This window comes from Musca vetustissima, unplaced genomic scaffold, assembly GCF_032173495.1.
Source record: "Musca vetustissima isolate MV318-11 ecotype Yass unplaced genomic scaffold, APGP_CSIRO_Mvet_v1 utg4359, whole genome shotgun sequence".
NCBI lineage: Eukaryota > Metazoa > Arthropoda > Insecta > Diptera > Muscidae > Musca > Musca vetustissima.
In genome coordinates, this window is record NW_026882006.1 from 238,057 (window position 1) to 260,179 (window position 22,123).

The 22,123-nt window shown below is 33.4% G+C and overlaps 2 protein-coding genes across 2 annotated transcripts in view; one reads left to right on the forward strand and one right to left on the reverse strand.

The window, feature by feature from the left end:
* Nucleotides 1-1,456: 1,456 nt before the first annotated feature.
* Nucleotides 1,457-1,770, reverse strand: LOC133328110 (UPF0729 protein GD16342). The gene has a single exon (XM_061536666.1). The coding sequence runs from the start codon at nt 1,760-1,762 to the stop codon at nt 1,457-1,459; it is 306 nt and encodes a 101-aa protein (XP_061392650.1). The 5' UTR covers nt 1,763-1,770.
* A 2,404-nt stretch (nt 1,771-4,174) lies between these two features.
* LOC133328111 (rab11 family-interacting protein 1) overlaps nt 4,175-22,123 on the forward strand; it is a 36,234-nt gene continuing 18,285 nt past the window's right edge. Inside the window, exon 1 of the mRNA XM_061536667.1 lies at nt 4,175-4,221. Coding sequence (XP_061392651.1) covers nt 4,185-4,221 — 37 coding nt within the window. The 5' untranslated portion in view covers nt 4,175-4,184. The remainder of the gene's footprint in view (nt 4,222-22,123) is intronic.

Genomic DNA, 22,123 nt, shown 5'->3' on the forward strand with positions numbered 1-22,123 from the left:
ATAGGACTGAAATCCTGAAATTTGGAATAAAACGAGTGTTGGAGTTAATGGACTGGGTCATGGATGTAGTTTTGAAATTTCGTTATTATGGGTACTATATGGTACTAAATTTGTTTGATGGAAAACTTATATTTGGAATTAAAATTGCTTTTAGAGTACAGGATTGAGGTAGTGTTGGAAATTCGAACATATACGTACGAAAATCACTAACTGGTACTAAATATGGTACAAGTTGGATCTGTGTGAACGGATAGGTCTGGGATCCTGAAATTGATGATAAAAATTACTGTTGGAGAGTAGTAAAAAATGGTATTAAATTTGGTACAATTTACAGTATTCACGATTTCCCGTGTTAATTTGGAGATCCGGTGTGGTCCTCGGACTATTACTGTATAAATTGAGGAGGCTTTTAAAAGCACATTTCATCTAATTAAGAGCCGTCGTGGGCCTTGAATAGTAACATCGTTAAAAGGATCCACCTTGAGCCTTTATCAACAACAGTTCGAATAATCGTGAAATTAAAGAGCCGCATTGAAGGTAAACGGTTAAATGTAAACGTACTATAAACAACTATGTTGAGAGGGTATAATAATATTTAGTCTGTAAGCAACTCTGCTGAGTTCTTAGAAGTGATTGGTATAAAAAGTGACAAGGGGGAAGAATTTCAAAAGAGAATTGAAGAAAGCAGCAGCAGAGTTGCTTAAAAAAGTTGCATGTATAACCCCGACTTTGTGTAGTAAGACGTTCGACATATCTCGACTAATTTAATTGATCCATTTAAACTTGCTGTCCAATTATAATTTCCAGTTATGAATCAAACACGAAAATTATCATAAAGTTATTTTTCTGGCTAATGCTTCATGTTAGTTTTACAATCGCAACGGGCTACAAAGCATAACCGAACACAATCGAAGAATCCTTCCATTTAAAATACATTTACGGCATTTTATAATTAAAGACTGGTAAGATTTTTTGATCTGCTTTTATATGTAAGTGATTACATATAAAAATACATATTTTGAACAGCAATCTCTCTAAAAAGACACTCTTTTGTCTATTAAATAAACTATGAAAGGCCATCTAACTGAAGACGACCCTATAAAAGGACATCTACTAATAGATATCTCGCCTATCTATTGAATTATCTTCTTCAAACCTCTGTACTGTAAACGATTTGGATTCCCCATAAAACCATGTCCCAAAATTATTATAAAATAGAATACATTATTAGGTTACTAAAATTATTTATGTTTATTTTTATTATTACTAATTACAATACATCATTTCTTTAGTCAAACATTAACAAATAAAATTATCTTAAAATGCAATAGAACCCAAATATCCAATTAACTTCAGTGCTACCAGACATTTTGCACTATTTACTAAAGTATACAAAAATACTTTTTGCCAACATTAATTAAAAATCTAAAATTAACTCTAAGGTGGAATTTGGAATTTAGTCATCTTTTTTGTTATCAGAACTATCAGTGGTCGTCACTGTCTTTGGTTCTGGAGTTGCTGTTTCCCCTGCTGCTTTCGTTGTATCACCTTCCGTTTTGCCATCTTCCAGCTTTTTCTTAGCACCAGGGTATGGACAAACACCACCTTTACACTCGAATGGAAATTCAGGACCAGCTTTGATGACATTTCCTTGGGCATCTTTCTTTTCCCATGGATTCCAGTAGCGCAGAACAATGGGTTGTATAAATTTGTGCCAGATGTACAGCAGCACGGGAATGATGAAGCATGGAACACAAACCATTTTTATGGAATTTTTTTTGTGACTTTAAATTAATTTAATAATAATAACAAAGAATTTAGTTTTGCAGAAACAATTCCAATTAGAATTTTATAAAAACCACGTAGTTTTCTAGAATGCCAATCTTATTGAAAAACGTTCCATATGCTATGAATGGAGGGGGACGGAAGAGAATGGCGAATAAACGCCAAGATTGAAACAAAATCACGATATGTAAGCTTTGTTTACGAATGAGGATGATGAAAAACTCTTAAATCTTTATTTTATTTAGGAAGAGATGTAAGAACGTCAAAATCAGCTGATGGCTTCTTCTTGGTGAACTAGACTAGTTCGTTTTTCACATGATGCCATACTGTTAAAATCATTCCATTGTTTCATTCACGGCGCAGAAGGACCAGCTGATAACCGGTCGCAATTCAGTCTGGTAAAAGAAAATGAAAAAAACACGGACAACAAATTGAGGTGAGGATACGTGAAAAAATTACATGAAGGTTTTTCATCTAAGTTTTTAGTCACCAAGAAACCAGAGTGCCAAATAGCAGTTGCTTTTGTTGGAAAATGCGAACCATGCATGGTATAATTATTACAAGGTAGGGCACAGTAAACTCGCCTAATCTAAATCAAGACCTACCAATTGATTACAATTTTTTCTAGGTGGCTTGTTCAATCAAATCAAAATACATATTTTGTGTATGTGTGTGTATTGTTTTGAATACAATGTGAAATAAATTCAAAATAAATTGAAATATATTCAAGTTTAATTTAAATGAAAATAAAGTTTTTAACACGTTCGTCTGGAAGTAATTACTTTGTTGTGGATGAAACAAACATTTGATGATATTCCCTACTGGATTTAGGGAAGAAATCATAACCATTCATTCATTTTTCGCGTTTTTAGTTTTGTGTTGAAAAAATATCAAATAAACACAAACACTTGTTGCGTATATTTATTTTATTTTTGGCAGAAGAGGCCACACGTGCATAGTTGCTTTTTTTGTTATTCACCTCAAGCTGCCCTACCTTGTATTATTGTACCATTAAACCATGTAAAAAATTTACCTATATTGAATATTTGGTACAATATTTGGTACAAGTCTAGTCTTTTTGAAACTGTTACTACATGCAGTCCTTGTATCCTGATTACAATGGTATCATTTTTTTCTTGCGGAAATCGGTATTCCTAAAGATATGGGCTTGCAAAGTTCCATTGGGGCCTTTGTATTTCCTCACGATTTTTAAAATTTCCTAAGGCAATGTGGGTATCAATTTAAAGCCTTTGAAGTCCTGATTACAAAAATATAACATTCTCATCAAATAAGTTCACACATTCTGAGATATGGGTCTCCAAAGTTCCGCGGGACCCTTCTTTAGTTTTGAAAAACAGAATCTCCTTTTAATTAGAAAAGTGTTGGAGGGTCTTCAAACGCTTTAATATACCGATATTGCCTCAGTAAATTTAAAAAATCGGTGAGAAAATGTAAGGGTCCCAACGGAACTTTGGAGGCCCATTTCTCCGGAAATACCGATTGTAACGAGGACCCCAACGACTACATGTGCTAAACATTTCAAAACGATCCTGGAGGGTGCCCTAAACTAGACTTAATCCAAATGGAAGGCTATTATAAAAAGTAGATCGAAACATGGAACATATTATTTTACGAACACCTCTCCGAAAATATTCATACTTCACAAAATAATTAATGTTGTTGTAATCAGTATATATTAGTGTATAAGGGCGATATATGGTAAAAATTATAGATTCTCCACACAAAAATTTAAATCATTCATCATAATAATAACTGCTTATTTATATGCATCACTTTTCTTTATACGAATTGCAATAACACGGAGTTGATTGTACTTGTCACACGACATCGATAACAATCAACCGATAAATTTACAAGTCGATTAGTTCCAATTGGGAAGTCGATTGCCGTCATATTCTGTGTTGCCATTTGTGTGTGTCATTCATAATTGTTTTGTTTTCTGTGTAGTACGGACAGCGGTTGTCACCTGTATCGGTCGGTTTTCTTGATTTTTGTTTTTTAAGTTGTTGTTGTATGCTTTATTCTTTGTTAAAAAGGTAAAATAAAAAGTTAAAAAAAAAATACCAATAAGAAGAGAGTGAGAGGAAACAAATTTGCATATAATATTTTTGTTTTTTATATATTATAATGTGGAAAAGTTAAGAAAATCGTGATAAATTAATTGTGTTGCCAAAAAGTAAACAAAAAAATTTAATTTGAAAAAGAAAAAATTGTGATAAAAGTGAATAATAAAGAAGAAAAAACTTGGAGAAAACCAATAACAACAGTCACTGTTTTCCATCAAGGTAAATTTTTTAACCAAACGACGAAGACAAGAGGGAGCACAAATTCAACGCCAATAGCAGCACACAAACAACAACAACACAACAGCTGTAACAATGACTATGTGGAGCGCAACACATATAAAAGTGACAAGTAAGTAGAGAACACAACACAGTAAGGAATTTGTTTATGAGAACTGCGAAGGGGGGTTTGATTTCTCGGAGAGTTAACTCTTCGGGTAATGTTGTTGTTGTTATTGTTGCCCTGATTGGAATTTATTTTTCTTCTTCTTCGATCACACAACACTGCCAATGAGAATGATCATCATGACGGTGATGATGATGAGTTGTGTAAGGATGTGTGTGTGTGTATGTGTTCGTATTTCTGTTTGTTTATTTTGTTAATTCAATAGAGAGTTTCTTTATGGCTGTTGATTTGATTATTGATTGAAATTCTTGAAATTAGCTAAAATAATTGAAGCACCTATAAACATAATAATGGCATAATACTGCATATATACAGACAAACAAAACGTAATGCCATTAGCAAAACACAATCCACTCTTCCGTTCATAACAAAAAAATCAAAAAATGTTAGCAAAAAATACAAGTGGATTGGCTGACGGTGGTGGGTGGCAGGCAGTCAGGTATGATAGATGGTGGTTAACTTATTTGGTGGATTTGTGGCTGTTTGTTAAATAATTTTTATTATTATGATGATTATTGTCATTCGTTTTTGTGGCTCTCCAAGCGTAACCGCTCCCTGCAACGCTCCCCCAATCCCCGCATGAAATCTTTCGGGTAATATTGTTTATAAAAACGTAACCACACGATGACCCCCCTATACCCCTTATATAGACATATACGGTAAATGGCACCGCACCCAATAGTTGTGAAAATATTTTTTTTTCGCTTTGAGGTTTTTCTACTTAATTTTGTTGATATCGGATGAGTTAGCCGTGTTAACTGAATTGGCTAAGGGGTGAGCAGAGAAATATAGAGAGGGGGAGTTTGCAGTTTGTTTTGTTTATTTTTCAACAGAAAAATTATGCACATAATTGGAGAATGTAAAAGCTAACAAACAACGTTGAGTGACAGCCCAGCCATTTACACAAGTCCTCCAGCCATATACCAAACGACAGCAGCAGCAAAAACAACAATAACGCCAACAACAAGCATTTGCCATTTCTTCTTTAAGCAACAAATGTTGTCACGTTTGACGTTGAAAAGTTGTAAATATTATTAAAGGTTGAACAGAAACTAATATCGAATGTGAGGAGGGCGGAAGATGTTCGGCGAAGGTGTTTACAATGGTGGCTGATGGTTGTTGGCGGTTTCTTTTTTCTTCTTCATTGCGTGTTTTCTTCGTATGTCTTCCATTTTCCATGCAATAATATTAATAGGAAAACAGACGATGACATAGCTACCTTATTATTGTCTGGGTGAAAAAAATAAAAAAACAGAATCTTCGTCATAACCCCCATGAAGACGAAACAATTCTTTCAAAGACTTCTCCCATATCTAACCTCGCTACTTTTAAAACTTTTTTTTGAAATTCCGAGGGTATTCAAGTGATTTAACACTCGCTCGCCATATGATGGAGTAGTATGAGTAATACTTTAGCAAACAAAACTTTTACTGCCATCAACAATGTCAGATAGAGACGCCACAGCACCAACAACAAAAACAAGAAATGAAACAACAATGATGACGGGTGAATACCGATCCGACCATCACCGCTGCTATTTAAACAGAAAAGCCCCTCTCAACCAGCAGTCTAGTATTGGATGTCATTAATGGTGTTGTTGTTATTGTTGCTGTTTTTTTTTGCTTCGGTCTTATGCATATGAATGAATAACGTTTCTTTTTTGCTAGCTGCTGCTACTGCTTGGCATTGCTGGTGCCCTCTCCAGACCCCAAAACAGACGAACACACGATTTTTTTTTGTTATGATCCACAATTTATGTAAATTTCATTTGGTTACATTTTGAAAATGGCAATTTAGGTAAAAGTGATGGTCGTTTTGTTTCTGTTGTTTTCATTGATGAAGTCATTTTTAAATATTTAATCAATATTCAATACTATTTTGTGAATGTGATGATAAATACCAAATATTCTTAAAATAGAGATATTTAAATTTTTGGAGAACAATAAAATATCATTTAAATATCAAAGAAAAGAATGTACTCAATATTTTCTGTGGCTCATTCATGAGTATCGAATCAACTTTGTTAATACAAGTTATAAATAACTTTTTGATAGGTGAGCAGAGATAAATAGTGTTGCCTCAGTATGAAGAAAATTTGTATCAAAATTAGTAGACGAAAGGAGAAGATCTTTAAGAAAACTATTGTTTTTTTTCCAGGCCTTGTGGCAATTCTTTAAAATCGAAATATTTCCTATGTAGTTTTTTTTTTGAGAATTTTAAAATTGTTGATCATACAATATGAAAAATACGACTTTCAAAAAAAATACGAAAAATTCGACAAATATGTTCTCAGTAAGATTTACTCAGTAAGATCCGTTTTTAAACTCTTTAGCAATAATACTGAGGAAAGTAAACCGACAACATTCAGCAAGATTTTGCAAAATATCACCTAATTACACTTAAAATACTTGAAATTTACTTCTTAGATTTTTAAACTTCTGATTGAAATACATCGAATTATGTTGGATAAATGTTATTAGAAGAAATATATATGGGACCTATATCTAAATCTGAACCGATTTCCATCTTTGTAGAATTAATTCAGTACACTATGCCGTACACTTTGGTGGACTATTTACCTAAAATCGGACGAAAATATATATGGGAGCTATATCTATATCTGAACCGATTTTCATCTTTGTAGAATTAATTCAGTACACTATGCCGTACACTTTGGTGGACTATTTACCTAAAATCGGAAAATATATATGGGAGCTATATCTATATCTGAACCGATTTTAACGAAATTTAACACACATCTTTCTAGACTAAATTCAGTACGCTAAGCTAAATTTCGTGAAAATCGAAGGATATATAGGGACATTGGTGCACTATTTACCTAAAATCGGACGAAAATATATATGGGAGCTATATCTAAATCTGAACCAATTTTCAGGAAATTTAACACACGTCGTTATATGCTTAATTCAGAATGCTATGCCAAATTTCGTGCAAATCGAAGGATATATAGGGACTTTGGTGCACTATTTACCTAAAATCGGACGAAAATATATATTGGAGCTATATCTAAATCTGGACCGATTTTCCCAATTTCAATAGGGTTCGTCCTTGGGCCAAATAAAAAATGCAATATGAGTGAATAATTTAATTTTAATATTTTCCGTTTCGGAATGACAATAAATAAATTATTCTAATTCGAACAGAACGTCCGATTTCATCCTTAATTTCAATACTGTTATATGGGGCTGGTGCTGGGCAAGCATGGGAACTGGTGCCCTTGTTTACATTGATCAATAAACTCGTTCTCTGCGTTCTCTTTTAGTAAGTCATTTCATATATATATAGAAAACATTTTCACATATCAAGTATCTAAGTCTTGTCGCTTTGTTTTACCGAAAAGGTTTCCAACAGAAATTCTTTATGTAGAAAGTTTGTATTATGATATAGTTTTTAGGGCATTATATTTAGAGTACGTCCTTTTATGAACTTTGATTACGGGGTTTTTTTAGATGGCCGCCTGCAACCATAAATTTTAATATTTATGCATTTTGCAGCTCAATCCATAAATTATTCGTCTCCATAAAAAATAAATCTCATTAATATTCAATATTTAAACTTTTCGTTAATGGGAAAAGTTTTATTTTATTTATATCAGTCAATAATTACGATTCGAAATATTTTCACGTATTTAAAGTGTAAAGTTCTTAGCGGTGTTTTTTTATAACGAATTGAATTGAATGTATACTCAAATTCTTTGTTGTCACCAGTTTTCATCGTTAAGAAAAAATAAAAAAAATCTGAAACCTGTTACAAAAATTAAAAAAAATTAAATAAAAATACGTTGCACGTATTGAACAGAAGTGGTAGCATTAGGGTAACTTATCAAAAACCTGTAAGACAACCAACACCACCTGTTACGAATACGCATCAATATGGTCGGTTCGTTCGCTCACATACTTGTCGCACCACATCTACCACCAACACCAATCATGTCATCATCAGAAGCAGCAGCAACAACATTTCTTGATTTCTTTTTATTTCAATACCCGTATTAGATTTGTTCTTGGAGAAATGTCAGTCAGAACTGTTCACCGTCACTTTTGTGTTCTGTCATTGTTTTCTTCTTAAAATTTCTTCGGATTTTCTTTTGATTCTTTGCTTTGAGTATTGATTTTTCCTCTTGAAACTGGTCACCTATTTTATGGTGGTTCCACCATCTTTTTTCGTTATCTTCCAGAAATAGCAACTAGCAATATTAAATCACCGGTTTTCTTCTTCCGTGTATGGACAGATCGATGGATGGCTAGATGTGTGGTACGAGCTGTTGTCTGTCTACCCCCGACGTCATCATCGTCAATTGTCTTCTTCTTTTTCACGATGTAGACAACCTGTAGCTAATACTGTTTCGAGAGGTATTTGTGCTGTAGCTGCTATTCATGACAATATGGAATTATTCAATCGTTTTGTTTTTTTCTCTCGTTATTTTCTTGTGGCAGAAGAAATAAATGTGATTGTGATGTCCAACAGCAGACGACTTTTCTCGAAAGCCAGGTTTACCTTATCTCTTCGTTTTTTCTTAGACTCTCTTCATTATTCGTACATTGACATTTGGCGTAATGTTTATTGTCTTTTGATAATCCTGTAATCGTATTGCCGATAAAAACGGCTTAAAGTCAATTGCTTCTATTATGCAGAGTTGGGAAATATTGATGGTCTGCATTACTATGTATTATTTTAAAATCAAACAAATTTATTTTTTTCTTATTACTTAAATTTGAATTTAGTTACTTTTTACTCAAAAATTGAAGTTGTAGCGCCCAATCAAATTTTCTGTGCAAAAATATGCTCACTTCCCTTGCCAATATCTGCATACATATAACCAAATTACCTTTTTTCTTGAGTTTCTTCCACATTTATTACTACCTTGAACCAATCACTCACTCATTATTCCACATATCCGCACTTAGTTCACTTTCTAATATTAGACGATTTCTTCTTCTCCTTCAGTATGGGATACCCACCAGCAGTACCACCCAGTACTGCATTCAAATGGTATCTACATAAAATTAACATTATAAGTTTTTATTTGTTTTGTTTCTGCTTCTGTATCTTAATGACTGATCCCGTTTTTCAACACCTTTGAAATGTTCGATATGTTTTCTCGTTATTTCTCGCTTCTAGTTCATCATCGCATTGTGTGAAAATATTTTTATAAACAAACACAAAAAACATTTATTTAATATCATATAAAAATAAAAACAACCGGTCAATAGAGTTGAAAATACAAAAACCACAGACAATGCACATGTTGCCGGTTTTTGGTTATATTTTATTTATATTGGTGGGAATATCATGAAAATGGTTAGTCATAGGTCATCGATTTTACTAAAGACAAAATTAAAAATTGTTGTTGTTGAAATTTTAAACATGCATGTATTCAATTTGAACAATAGATCATTTTGAAAACAAAAAGTATTTCAATTGGGCTTAAAAATATTCCAAATTATTCACAATTTATATGAATGTCATATAAAAAGATGTTTTTATCTGATCAACGTCAGGATTAAATGCATAATTGATAATGTAGGGCGTTTGAAAATTCTTAAATTTTAGATGTCTGACGAAGTCAAACTTTGTGGTAAAATATTAAATAAACAAGTAAAAAATGTCATTCGGTGTTATCGACAGATATAGCCCCACCCTACAAAGTGGACCAATAGTCCCATCTTAAAACTTGATGTAGGCTTGGTAAGGGTAATATGTTCTGCAGAGTTTGGTCCAAATCAGACATTACATTCGCCTGGTATTGGATTTGTAAATATTGAAAATTTTGACCCTCTGTGGGGGAGGTACCAGAAGCAGTGGACTAATGGGTCCCATCTTCCCACTTGATTGTACATGTTATTATAAAATTAATTTTTAGCACAATTTTTACCATTTTGTGGGGAGGTACAAAAGAAGTGGTCCGATATTCCCCATCTTCGAACATAAACTAAGTTGGGAAGAAATATTAATATGAGCAAAGTTTGGATGAAATCGATTATTTCCTTCAAGAGTTATCGTACGCACCAGACAGCCAGAAAACCAAACGGACATACGAACATGTGTAAATTGTTTCCAAAATGTTCTGAAATGGATTTGGTCCAAAGAAACATGGGGTCTAAAAACAATATTTCAATTAGGCACATTTTCACCGTATCAATGTGTCATGAGGTGACCCGAGTTTTACCTATTAAAAATTTCCAAATTATTGGTCATTTTACAAACGCCGCTACATCCTATTCTGCATAAAGACTAGGGTTATAAACAATGTTGGGAATTTTCTGATAAAATCTAGAAATGCACGAAACTCATCACTAGTTCCATCAAAGAATAATCCAGACTGGTGAGGCTCATTTCCACCTCGATGGCTACTTCAGCACGTAAAATTGTAGCATCTGGAGCTCGAAAAGCAAACCTCTGGCTAAAATTAGTTCACAGACAATTTTTTGATGCAATGTTTGGCATATCCATGGGTGTGAAGATAAATTGGACAATTTAAATTGGATATTTAACAGAGTGGAAGTTAACAGAACTCTGTTAACTCATTAACAGTGCTTTATTAAGGAGTTGCATAGTGATGAGTGCGAAGATAAATTGGATTTTTTAGATTTTATTATTTTGTTTTATATTTATAGCACATATATGATAATAAAATAAAAAAAATCACCATCCTATAAGATCTCAACATTATTTAAAAAAAAAATCAGAGACCTACTTAAACTAAATTTAACCGATAAAATATATTAAATCGAAAATGTAGATCAGGCCAAAACGACTAAAGCAGCTACGTTATAAAAGATGGGCGGATGAAACTGGGCTTAAATGAAAGGTCTCGAGGAGTACTTTAAGACCATATACCACTTATATTCCAAAACCGTTTCAGAAAGTCAAATTGGACGACTTTCTGAAAATATCCTGAAATCCTGTAAAGACCACTGTGCGAAAATTATGAAAGATGGGCGGATGAAACTGGGCTTAAATGAAAGGTCTCGAGGAGTACTTTAAGACCATATACCACTTATATTCCAAAACCGTTTCAGAAAGTCAAATTGGACGACTTTCTGAAAATATCCTGAAATCTTGTAAAGACCACTGTGCGAAAATTATGAAAGATGGGCGGATGAAACTGAGCTTAAATGAAAGGTCTCGAGGAGTACTTTAAGACCATATACCACTTATATTCCAAAACCGTTTCAGAAAGTCAAATTGGACGACTTTCTGAAAATATCCTGAAATCCTGTAAAGACCACTGTGCGAAAATTATGAAAGATGGGCGGATGAAACTGGGCTTAAATGAAAGGTCTCGAGGAGTACTTTAAGACCATATACCACTTATATTCCAAAACCGTTTCAGAAAGTCAAATTGGACGACTTTCTGAAAATATCCTGAAATCCTGTAAAGACCACTGTGCGAAAATTATGAAAGATGGGCGGATTAAATGAAATGTCTCGAGGAGTACTTTAAGACCATATACCACTTATATTCCAAAACCGTTTCAGAAAGTCAAATTGGACGACTTTCTGAAAATATCCTGAAATCTTGTAAAGACCACTGTGCGAAAATTATGAAAGATGGGCGGATGAAACTGGGCTTAAATGAAAGGTCTCGAGGAGTACTTTAAGACCATATACCACTTATATTCCAAAACCGTTTCAGAAAGTCAAATTGGACGACTTTCTGAAAATATCCTGAAATCCTGTAAAGACCACTGTGCGAAAATTATGAAAGATGGGCGGATGAAACTGGGCTTAAATGAAAGGTCTCGAGGAGTACTTTAAGACCATATACCACTTATATTCCAAAACCGTTTCAGAAAGTCAAATTGGACGACTTTCTGAAAATATCCTGAAATCCTGTAAAGACCACTGTGCGAAAATTATGAAAGATGGGCGGATGAAACTGGGCTTAAATGAAAGGTCTCGAGGAGTACTTTAAGACCATATACCACTTATATTCCAAAACCGTTTCAGAAAGTCAAATTGGACGACTTTCTGAAAATATCCTGAAATCCTGTAAAGACCACTGTGCGAAAATTATGAAAGATGGGCGGATGAAACTGGGCTTAAATGAAAGGTCTCGAGGAGTACTTTAAGACCATATACCACTTATATTCCAAAACCGTTTCAGAAAGTCAAATTGGACGACTTTCTGAAAATATCCTGAAATCCTGTAAAGACCACTGTGCGAAAATTATGAAAGATGGGCGGATGAAACTGGGCTTAAATGAAAGGTCTCGAGGAGTACTTTAAGACCATATACCACTTATATTCCAAAACCGTTTCAGAAAGTCAAATTGGACGACTTTCTGAAAATATCCTGAAATCCTGTAAAGACCACTGTGCGAAAATTATGAAAGATGGGCGGATGAAACTGGGCTTAAATGAAAGGTCTCGAGGAGTACTTTAAGACCATATACCACTTATATTCCAAAACCGTTTCAGAAAGTCAAATTGGACGACTTTCTGAAAATATCCTGAAATCCTGTAAAGACCACTGTGCGAAAATTATGAAAGATGGGCGGATGAAACTGAGCTTAAATGAAATATTTCGAGGAGTACTTTAAGACCATATACCACTTATATTCCAAAACCGTTTCAGAAAGTCAAATTGGACGACTTTCTGAAAATATCCTGAAATCCTGTAAAGACCACTGTGCGAAAATTATGAAAGATGGGCGGATGAAACTGGGCTTAAATGAAAGGTCTCGAGGAGTACTTTAAGACCATATACCACTTATATTCCAAAACCGTTTCAGAAAGTCAAATTGGACGACTTTCTGAAAATATCCTGAAATCCTGTAAAGACCACTGTGCGAAAATTATGAAAGATGGGCGGATGAAACTAGGCTTAAATGAAAGGTCTCGAGGAGTATACCAGTTATATTCCAAAACCATTTGTTTTTTTTTTTGCTTTCTCTTTTGTTATGGGCTTGCATTGGCGGCCAAAAGTAAAGCAACTGAAATGCGTTGGATTTTTAAGTGGTGACTAATTTTGGAACATTAACTTCTAAATCAGAAAAAATCTGAAATTTTGAAAGTGTAAAGTTATTGGGAAGAAAATTCCTACTTTTTGTGGACAATGTAATGAAATGAAATGTTTAAAAAATTCGATTTAATGCTGGCATTTTATTACCAGAATTATTGACCCAATTTATTGGAACATATATCAATTATTCGGACTTGCCATTATTGAAACGCACGGATAATTGAAACAAATTCACTGCATTCGGCCAGTTTCAATTAAGCGGATTGGACTGTAAAATTTATTGCATTCTTGGATGTCACATGTTTCCAATGATTTATTTATAGCTCTTTATACTAGTGCGTGTGCGTGTGGATTCAACACACAAAATATGCGCTCACTGAGAGTCCGCGCTAAGGGTTGTTTATTACCGAAAACAAAAATGTAACGTTCGCTATTTGTTGTTGTTGCATAGCAACGAAAAGCTACTCTTCTCAAACAAAACAAGCATAATATTACTTTGCGCATGCGAAGTGCGGTGGCTTAGTTGGCAAGCGCGTTGGTATTTTGACAACTCTTTGTTTAAACGTTGGGTCGTAGGTTCAAATCCCAGCGAAGGAGAACTTTATTTTTTAAATTTTAAATTTATTAAATCATATTAATTTTTTATATATATTTAATTTACATATCTGAACAAAATTAAATTTTTTAAGCATATTTAAACAAATATATTTACCTATATCCTTAATAAATACGCGCATTGTATTTATTCGATATTTACAAATACAATCATTTTGTGTATTCCAAAAAAAATATATTTGTTGTGTTTTCCAAAAAAAAAAAATCATATAGTTATTCAAAAAAAAGTTTAATGTAATGAAACACTTTGATATTTTCATAAAAAATCTTGTGGTTTTTCGAAAAAATATGTTTTTTTTTAAATTAATTCAGAAAAAATAAAAACTGCGAAAAATATATTTTTTTTCAAATACAGTAAAAACACCCTAATCCGGATAATTGATTGTATAGAAAAAAATCGACCCAAGGGTCTCACGAATTTTTTTCTATAGAAAAAAATCGACCCAAGGGTCTCACGAATTTTTTTCTATAGAAAAAAATCGACCCAAGGGTCTCACGAATTTTTTTCTATAGAAAAAAATCGACCCAAGGGTCTCACGAATTTTTTTCTATAGAAAAAAATCGACCCAAGGGTCTCACGAATTTTTTTCTATAGAAAAAAATCGACCCAAGGGTCTCACGAATTTTTTTCTATAGAAAAAAATCGACCCAAGGGTCTCACGAATTTTTTTCTATAGAAAAAAATCGACCCAAGGGTCTCACGAATTTTTTTCTATAGAAAAAAATCGACCCAAGGGTCTCACGAATTTTTTTCTATAGAAAAAAATCGACCCAAGGGTCTCACGAATTTTTTTCTATAGAAAAAAATCGGCCCAAGGGTCTCACGAATTTTTTTCTATAGAAAAAAATCGACCCAAGGGTCTCACGAATTTTTTTCTATAGAAAAAAATCGACACAAGGGTCTCACGAATTTTTTTCTATAGAAAAAAATCGACACAAGGGTCTCACGAATTTTTTCTATAGAAAAAAATCGACACAAGGGTCTCACGAATTTTTTTCTATAGAAAAAAATCGACCCAAGGGTCTCACGAATTTTTTTATAGAAAAAAATCGATCTCACGAATTTTTTTTATAGAAAAAAATCCTTTTTCACTGAATTTTTTTCTATAGAAAAAAATCGAAAGGGTTCACGAATTTTTTTCTATTTTAAAAAAATGACCGAAAATGTATAGAAAAAAATTTTAAACTTTTTCACGAATTTTTTTCTAAGAAAAAAATCGACCCAATACGAATTTTTTCTATAAAAATCGACCCCATGGTCTCACGAATTTTTTTTATAGAAAAAAATTCTCACGAATTTTTTTCTATAGAAAAAAATCGACCCAAGGGTAGTCCGAAAATCTCGGTAATCCGGATTGGGGTTACAATCAATTATCCGGTTTAGGGTGTTTTTACTGTATTTGAAAAAAAATATATTTTTCGCAGTTTTTATTTTTTACTGAATTAATTAAAAAAAAACATATTTTTTTCGAAAACCCACAAGATTTTTTATGAAAATATCACAGTGTTTCATTACATTAAACTTTTTTTTGAATAACTATATGATTTTTTTGGAAAACACAACAAATATATATTTTTTGGAATACACAAAATGATTGTATTTGTAAAATATCGAATAAATACAATGCGCGTATTTATTAAGGATATAGGTAAATATATTTGTTTAAATATGCTTAAAAAAATTAATTTTGTTCAGATATGTAAATTAAATATATATAAAAAAAATAATATAATTTAATAAATTTAAAATTTAAAAAATAAAGTTCTCCTTCGCTGGGTTTTGAACCTACGACCCAACGTTTAAACAAAGAGTTGTCAAAATACCAACGCGCTTGCCAACTAAGCCACCGCACTTCGCATGCGCAAAGTAATATTATGCTTGTTTTGTTTGAGAAGAGTAGCTTTTCGTTGCTATGCAACAACAACAAATAGCGAACGTTACATTTTTGTTTTCGGTAATAAACAACCCTTAGCGCGGACTCTCAGTGAGCGCATATTTTGTGTGTTGAATCCACACGCACACGCACTAGTATAAAGAGCTATAAATAGATCATTGGAAAACATGTGACATCCAAGAATGCAATAAATTTTACAGTCCAATCCGCTTAATTGGAACTGGCCGAATGCAGTGAATTTGTTTCAATTATCCGAGCGTTTCAATAATGGCAAGTCCGAATAATTGATATATGTTCCATTTAACCGAAGTTCAATAAATTGGGTCAATAATTCTGGTAATAAAATGCCAGCATTAAATCGAATTTTTTAAACATTTCATTTCATTACATTGTCCACAAAAAGTAGGAATTTTCTTCCCAATAACTTTACACTTTCAAAATTTCAGATTTTTTCTGATTTAGAAGTTAATGTTCCAAAATTAGTCACCACTTAAAAAACCAACGCATTTAAGTTGCTTTACTTTTGGCCGCCAATGCAAGCCCATAACAAAAGAGAAAGCAAAAAAAAATGGATTTGGAATATAACTGGTATACTCCTCGAGACCTTTCATTTAAGCCCAGTTTCATCCGCCCATCTTTCATAATTTTGCGCACAGTGGTCTTTACAAGATTTCAGGATATTTTCAGAAAGTCGTCCAATTTGACTTTCTGAAACGGTTTTGGAATATAACTTGTATATGGTCTTAAAGTACTCCTCGAGACCTTTCATTTAAGCCTAGTTTCATCCGCCCATCTTTCATAATTTTCGCACAGTGGTCTTTACAGGATTTCAGGATATTTTCAGAAAGTCGTCCAATTTGACTTCCTGAAACGGTTTGGGAATATAAGTGGTATATTGTCTTAAAGTACTCCTCGAGACCTTTCATTTAAGCCTAGTTTCATCCGCCCATCTTTCATAATTTTCGCACAGTGGTCTTTACAGGATTTCAGGATATTTTCAGAAAGTCGTCCAATTTGAATTTCTGAAACGGTTTTGGAAAATAAGTGGTATATGGTCTTAAAGTACTCCTCGAGACCTTTCATTTAAGCCCAGTTTCATCCGCCCATCTTTCATAATTTTCGCACAGTGGTCTTTACAGGATTTCAGGATATTTTCAGAAAGTCGTCCAATTTGACTTTCTGAAACGGTTTGGGAATATAAGTGGTATATGGTCTTAAAGTACTCCTCGAGACCTTTCATTTAAGCCCAGTTTCATCCGCCCATCTTTTATAACGTAGCTGCTTTAGTCGTTTTGGCCTGATCTACATTTTCGATTTAATATATTTTATCGGTTAAATTTAGTTTAAGTAGGTCTCTGATTTTTTTTAAATAATGTTGAGATCTTATAGGATGGTGATTTTTTTATTTTATTATCATATATGTGCTATAAATATAAAACAAAATAATAAAATCTAAAAAATCCAATTTATCTTCGCACTCATCACTATGTAACTCCTCAATAAAGCACTGTTAATGAGTTAACAGAGTTCTGTTAACTTCCACTCTGTTAAATATCCAATTTAAATTGTCCAATTTATCTTCACACCCATGGCATATCCCCACTTTATTGTACCGTTCTATAGTTTTGGTAGATGTTGTCCCGTTCAATGTTTTGTAAATCGATTTTATACATTATTATAAATGAAAATGACCTTTTATATATTACCGGAATAAAGATATGCTCCACATCGCTATCATAAAGGGAGATACAACTAATCGTTGCCCACATCTCTTTGCTGAATATTCGGATCATGTTTGGTGCATGTGATTACTGGAAGAACTCTCATGATTTATACATTTACAAAGGCAATATGGGTATCAACTTAAAGCGTTTGACGCTTTGATTACAAAAATAAAATATTCTTATTACATAAAGTTCCGCGGGATCTTTAAAAATTTAGAATTTAACTAGAATTGTCATTGAAGGCAGACTTCGGCCGGGGATTTAAGACTTTTTCCTATGGACAGGTGGCAACTCTGCCTACGTAACTGAATCTCATATTACTTTGAATAGTGCTTGTGTAATTAGAACTTTAACCGCTTTAAATTGATACCCATAGTAAATTTTAGAAATCATGAATAAATGTAAGGGTCCTAACGCAACTTTGGATGCCCATTTTACCACACGGTAAGCCAAAGCTTGAGCGTAGACACCGCCTAAAATATTTCCTGTGAAGCCTCGTTTAGAGTCATATCGATTATGTAGACTAGCTTTATGTCGGAGGTGCATACTTATTGGACGGCATATTTTCAGCTGACACAATGGACTACTGATACTGGCCTTCATATGAACATTATTAGGCCCCAAAATGTTTTTATATTTTTACTACTCGTTTCAAGAAGAAAAGTTGCATTTTAGTTTTTGGACCAACAAAGCTATTATTAAAGCGTACAGCAGATTATCTGCTCTGGTATCCATGGTATTTGAGAAAAAAATATCATAAATAACAACCCTCGCAAATTTCCAAGTACTGTAATGCCCTACATTAAAGTAGCACTAATTAAAAGTCCAAAAATTCTCGTGACCCTGATAAAAAACCAAAACACACAAAAAATTCTTAAACAAAATTTGTTTTGTCAATATAAAGAAACCCGTTTGTTGTTGTCATCTGTCCGTCATTTCGAGTCCACGAGTGTGTGTGTTTGTTTGAAGCTAATTATTTTGCCATTGACATAGTCAGTTTTAAATTGAGCTTTGAAATGTGAATACAAAAGAGTTACTCTCATTTAGTACAACAAAACAAGTACGTATCTCTACGTACAGACATATGTGTGTAATGTACATCTATATGTACAATGAGACCATGCGACCTTGTAAATGCCAGTGTTTCTTTTGTTATTTTTGTCAATAAAAATTTACGATGTGTGTACTATAGATGCAATAATGACAGTTCACTGACTAGAAAACAAAACAACAATTCAATTTATTTCAGAAAGAAAAATTAAAAAACTCAATTCTTTGTTGCATTTTGGATGACATCAAATTTTGCAGCCCAGCCCATCCCATCCCCAGCCAATATTCCGCATTTGATACTGCTGAATATTTGCATTTGTTTGAGCTGCATGAATTTGAGTTTAGTTGGTTAATTGGAAATTCCTGTTTTCCATTCAGTCGGATAACTGCACATCCATATCACAACATTCCACTCTATATTGCAGATGTGTGTATCTATGTGAATGGGTAACAATCTTTACCTCAAATGGAGTATCTGCAACAATGTCTATGCTCTGTTGTTGTTCTACAACATGTAAATGGAAAAACATATTTAAATTATTTTTGCCTCATCATCCATAAATATGTGTACACCATTCTAGATCTTTGCCTGGTTTTTATTCTTAAAGTTACCACATCATCTTGGCCTCGCCACATATCGCAACCATTTTCATCACATGGATGTAAACATTTATATCCATTGCAGAGTTTTTATAAAAATGCTGCGTGCGTGTATGCGGTTTTATTCCATCTTGCATTACTTCTTCTTGTTTTCTCTATATATAGACAGACCTGAGATTCAGATACTGGCGCAACAAATTGTGGCTGTTTGTTCTATTTGCCGTGTGCTGTCTTATTTTAGCATCCATCTTTTCTGTTATTCCCCTGGTTTCTATTTCTTCTTCTTCTTCTTTTGCATGAGAAATTTACAATAATAATACTCATCGCGCTGTGAGTACAGAACAAGTGTTTAAATATAAAAATAATATTTCTGTTTGGCTTCTCCTCACCCATCTCATTGCCTGCCTGATAAATTGATAAATAAATTTACTTTAGTATAATTTGTGAATAAAGAGAACCACATGTCTGTCGTATAATTAAATATAATTATTTTTAAAGACACAGGTCAGAATATTACAATATGTTTCTTATATATAATTTAGGTCAATGTTTTTTCAAAGATTAGAACAGCAATAATCGCTGATTTTTAAAAATATAACTTTTCAAGAACCATACTAACACAGGCGTGAATTTTTTTAAATTTTTAAACATATTTGCTTTCAATCGAGATTCCAATCATCAGGCATTTTTTACCAATATTTCTTCAAAGGACTATCAGGCCAATTTGCGTGCATTTTTAACAATAGATCAAGCAATAATAATATTTTTAAAGACCTGCAGGACAATAGTGGTTGATTTTTTGTAATTCTGGAATAAGTTTGGATTTTTTAAAGAATATTTTCAAGAACCATCCCAACAAAAGGTGTGAAAATTGTTAAGAATACTTTTCCTAGGGCCATCCTAATAATACCCCTCCACCATAAAGTGGAGTATAAATTCAAATAGCAACACCTTCAAATATTTTGGGTCGATTATGGAAAGCAACCAGACTCCAGTTGCGAGTTCAACTGGCAACGCAATTGAAATAAAACTTAACATTATGAATATCAACTTTTCTCAGTTGCTGTCGATAATACTGTTTTGACATTTCTACAACTAGAAATATTGCAAAAAAAAAAAAAAAAAAAATAATAAAATATTTCAGAAAAACTAATTATATGTGATGATAAGCTCAGTGTCATTTATTAGAAGGCATTTAAGAGATAAATCTATTAGAAGTACCATCAGTTCTGTTAGTAGATGCTGACGTTTAGAGAAATGTTCAATGCTCATATTAGCTTGAAGGCGTATTTTCGACTACCAAAGATGCCGTTGTGTACATAGATGAAGCCTTAAACCCTGATTTCCTCTCTAAAAAATGTGTGCAGCTCTGATGTTTTTTGTGAAGGGAAGTTTACAAAAGCCCCATAGCAATGTCTTCAACCTTGGCATGGCTCAACCGACAATGTCGGTAGTTTTCGCCGAAGTTATCCGGCTAATAGAGGAAAAACTGTGTAAAATTTTGATTGTATCCAAATTAACGGAGGTGGAAAAAGGGAAGAATAAAATTTTTTTATTCGAAAACTAAGTTCCAGGGTGTTGTCGGATGTATTGATGATACACACGTACATGTCATGGAACCAAAAGAAGATGTTCGCCGCTTTCTGGCATTCATTTGGAATGCGTGTTGGTGGGCCATAGCTGTTAAGGTCTTCTGAAATGGCCTTCCACACATCATCGATAGTGGCTTTGGTTTGACCAATAGTCCGCACGCCGCGTGCTACATTTGGGTGAGCTTCCCTTCCATCCGGGCAATAAGGACCTCAAATTGTTTTGTTGTTTTAAAATTTACCTAGCAAAGACACAAACCAAACCAGTGAGGGTGAGAGAATGTGAAATTGCATTCTCAGAAAATTTATAGGGTGGCTTTAGGCAAATTTTCGATAAAATGGGCCACTGTTAAAAATATTTAGAATGGGTTGAGGGGCGTCTTAAACGAAAAGTCTTAGAGTGTATTTTCAGAATATGTGGATTGTTTGTGTCTTTACCAGATAAATTTTAAATGTTTCTTCACGGACATAAGTCACGGACAGTCAGAGGGCTTTTGAAGAAGAGTCTCAAAGGAAATTATCAAGGGCCTATAACCCCAAGATGGACAAAGCTATATTTGCGTCCACTTAGTAAGAAATTCCTAGATCTTAGGATACATCATTCCTAAAGTACCTCAAGAAATTCTGATCGATCACAATTTTTGGGGAATTAGCACACTCTACCATTGCATAGAAAGGCAAGGGAGTGTCTATATCGCAAAGCAAATATTCCTCCGAAGTATTATCAATATAGATCCACTTTTTTGGTTTGGGGGCCTCCAAATGTTGGTACTATTTTTTTTAGAACTGTTCACACATGGTGAAAGGTATAAAAAGTTTCACCCGATCGAACTTTTTTTCCAAATATGAATTTTTAAGACTTCACGTAATGTGTCATAAATATCTTGCCCTTCCATTCCATATAACTCCACACATTAAATTTGTGTGTCCATTTTCTTCCCCACAAGCTAAATCATTTTAATCTAATTATAGAAAAATCTCTCCTCCCCAAAAAATCAACCCATGTGAACTTCCTTTAAGAATGTTAGGCGACATTCGTGACAGGTGTAATGTTATCTCTGTAGGAGTGTGGGTTGATTGGTTGTCTTGCTTTTTGCCTGTTCTCTGTTTATTATATTCATCTATGTCAATATACAATGAATAGCTGTCTGTCGGACGGGCGGACTGGCTGATTGTTTGTTTTTATGTGACAAATACTCTAACTTTGATTTATTTTTATAAAACTTCTCAAGTACTGACAAATATTTGTCGCCGTCACTTCGTCGACTCTCTTTCGCAAGATAAACAAGACTTCAGAAATATACACCGATGATTAATGTTGAAACACCAAAGAAGAAGAAGAAGAAGAAGAGAAATAATGACAATACCAAAAACAAAAAGAGCTTA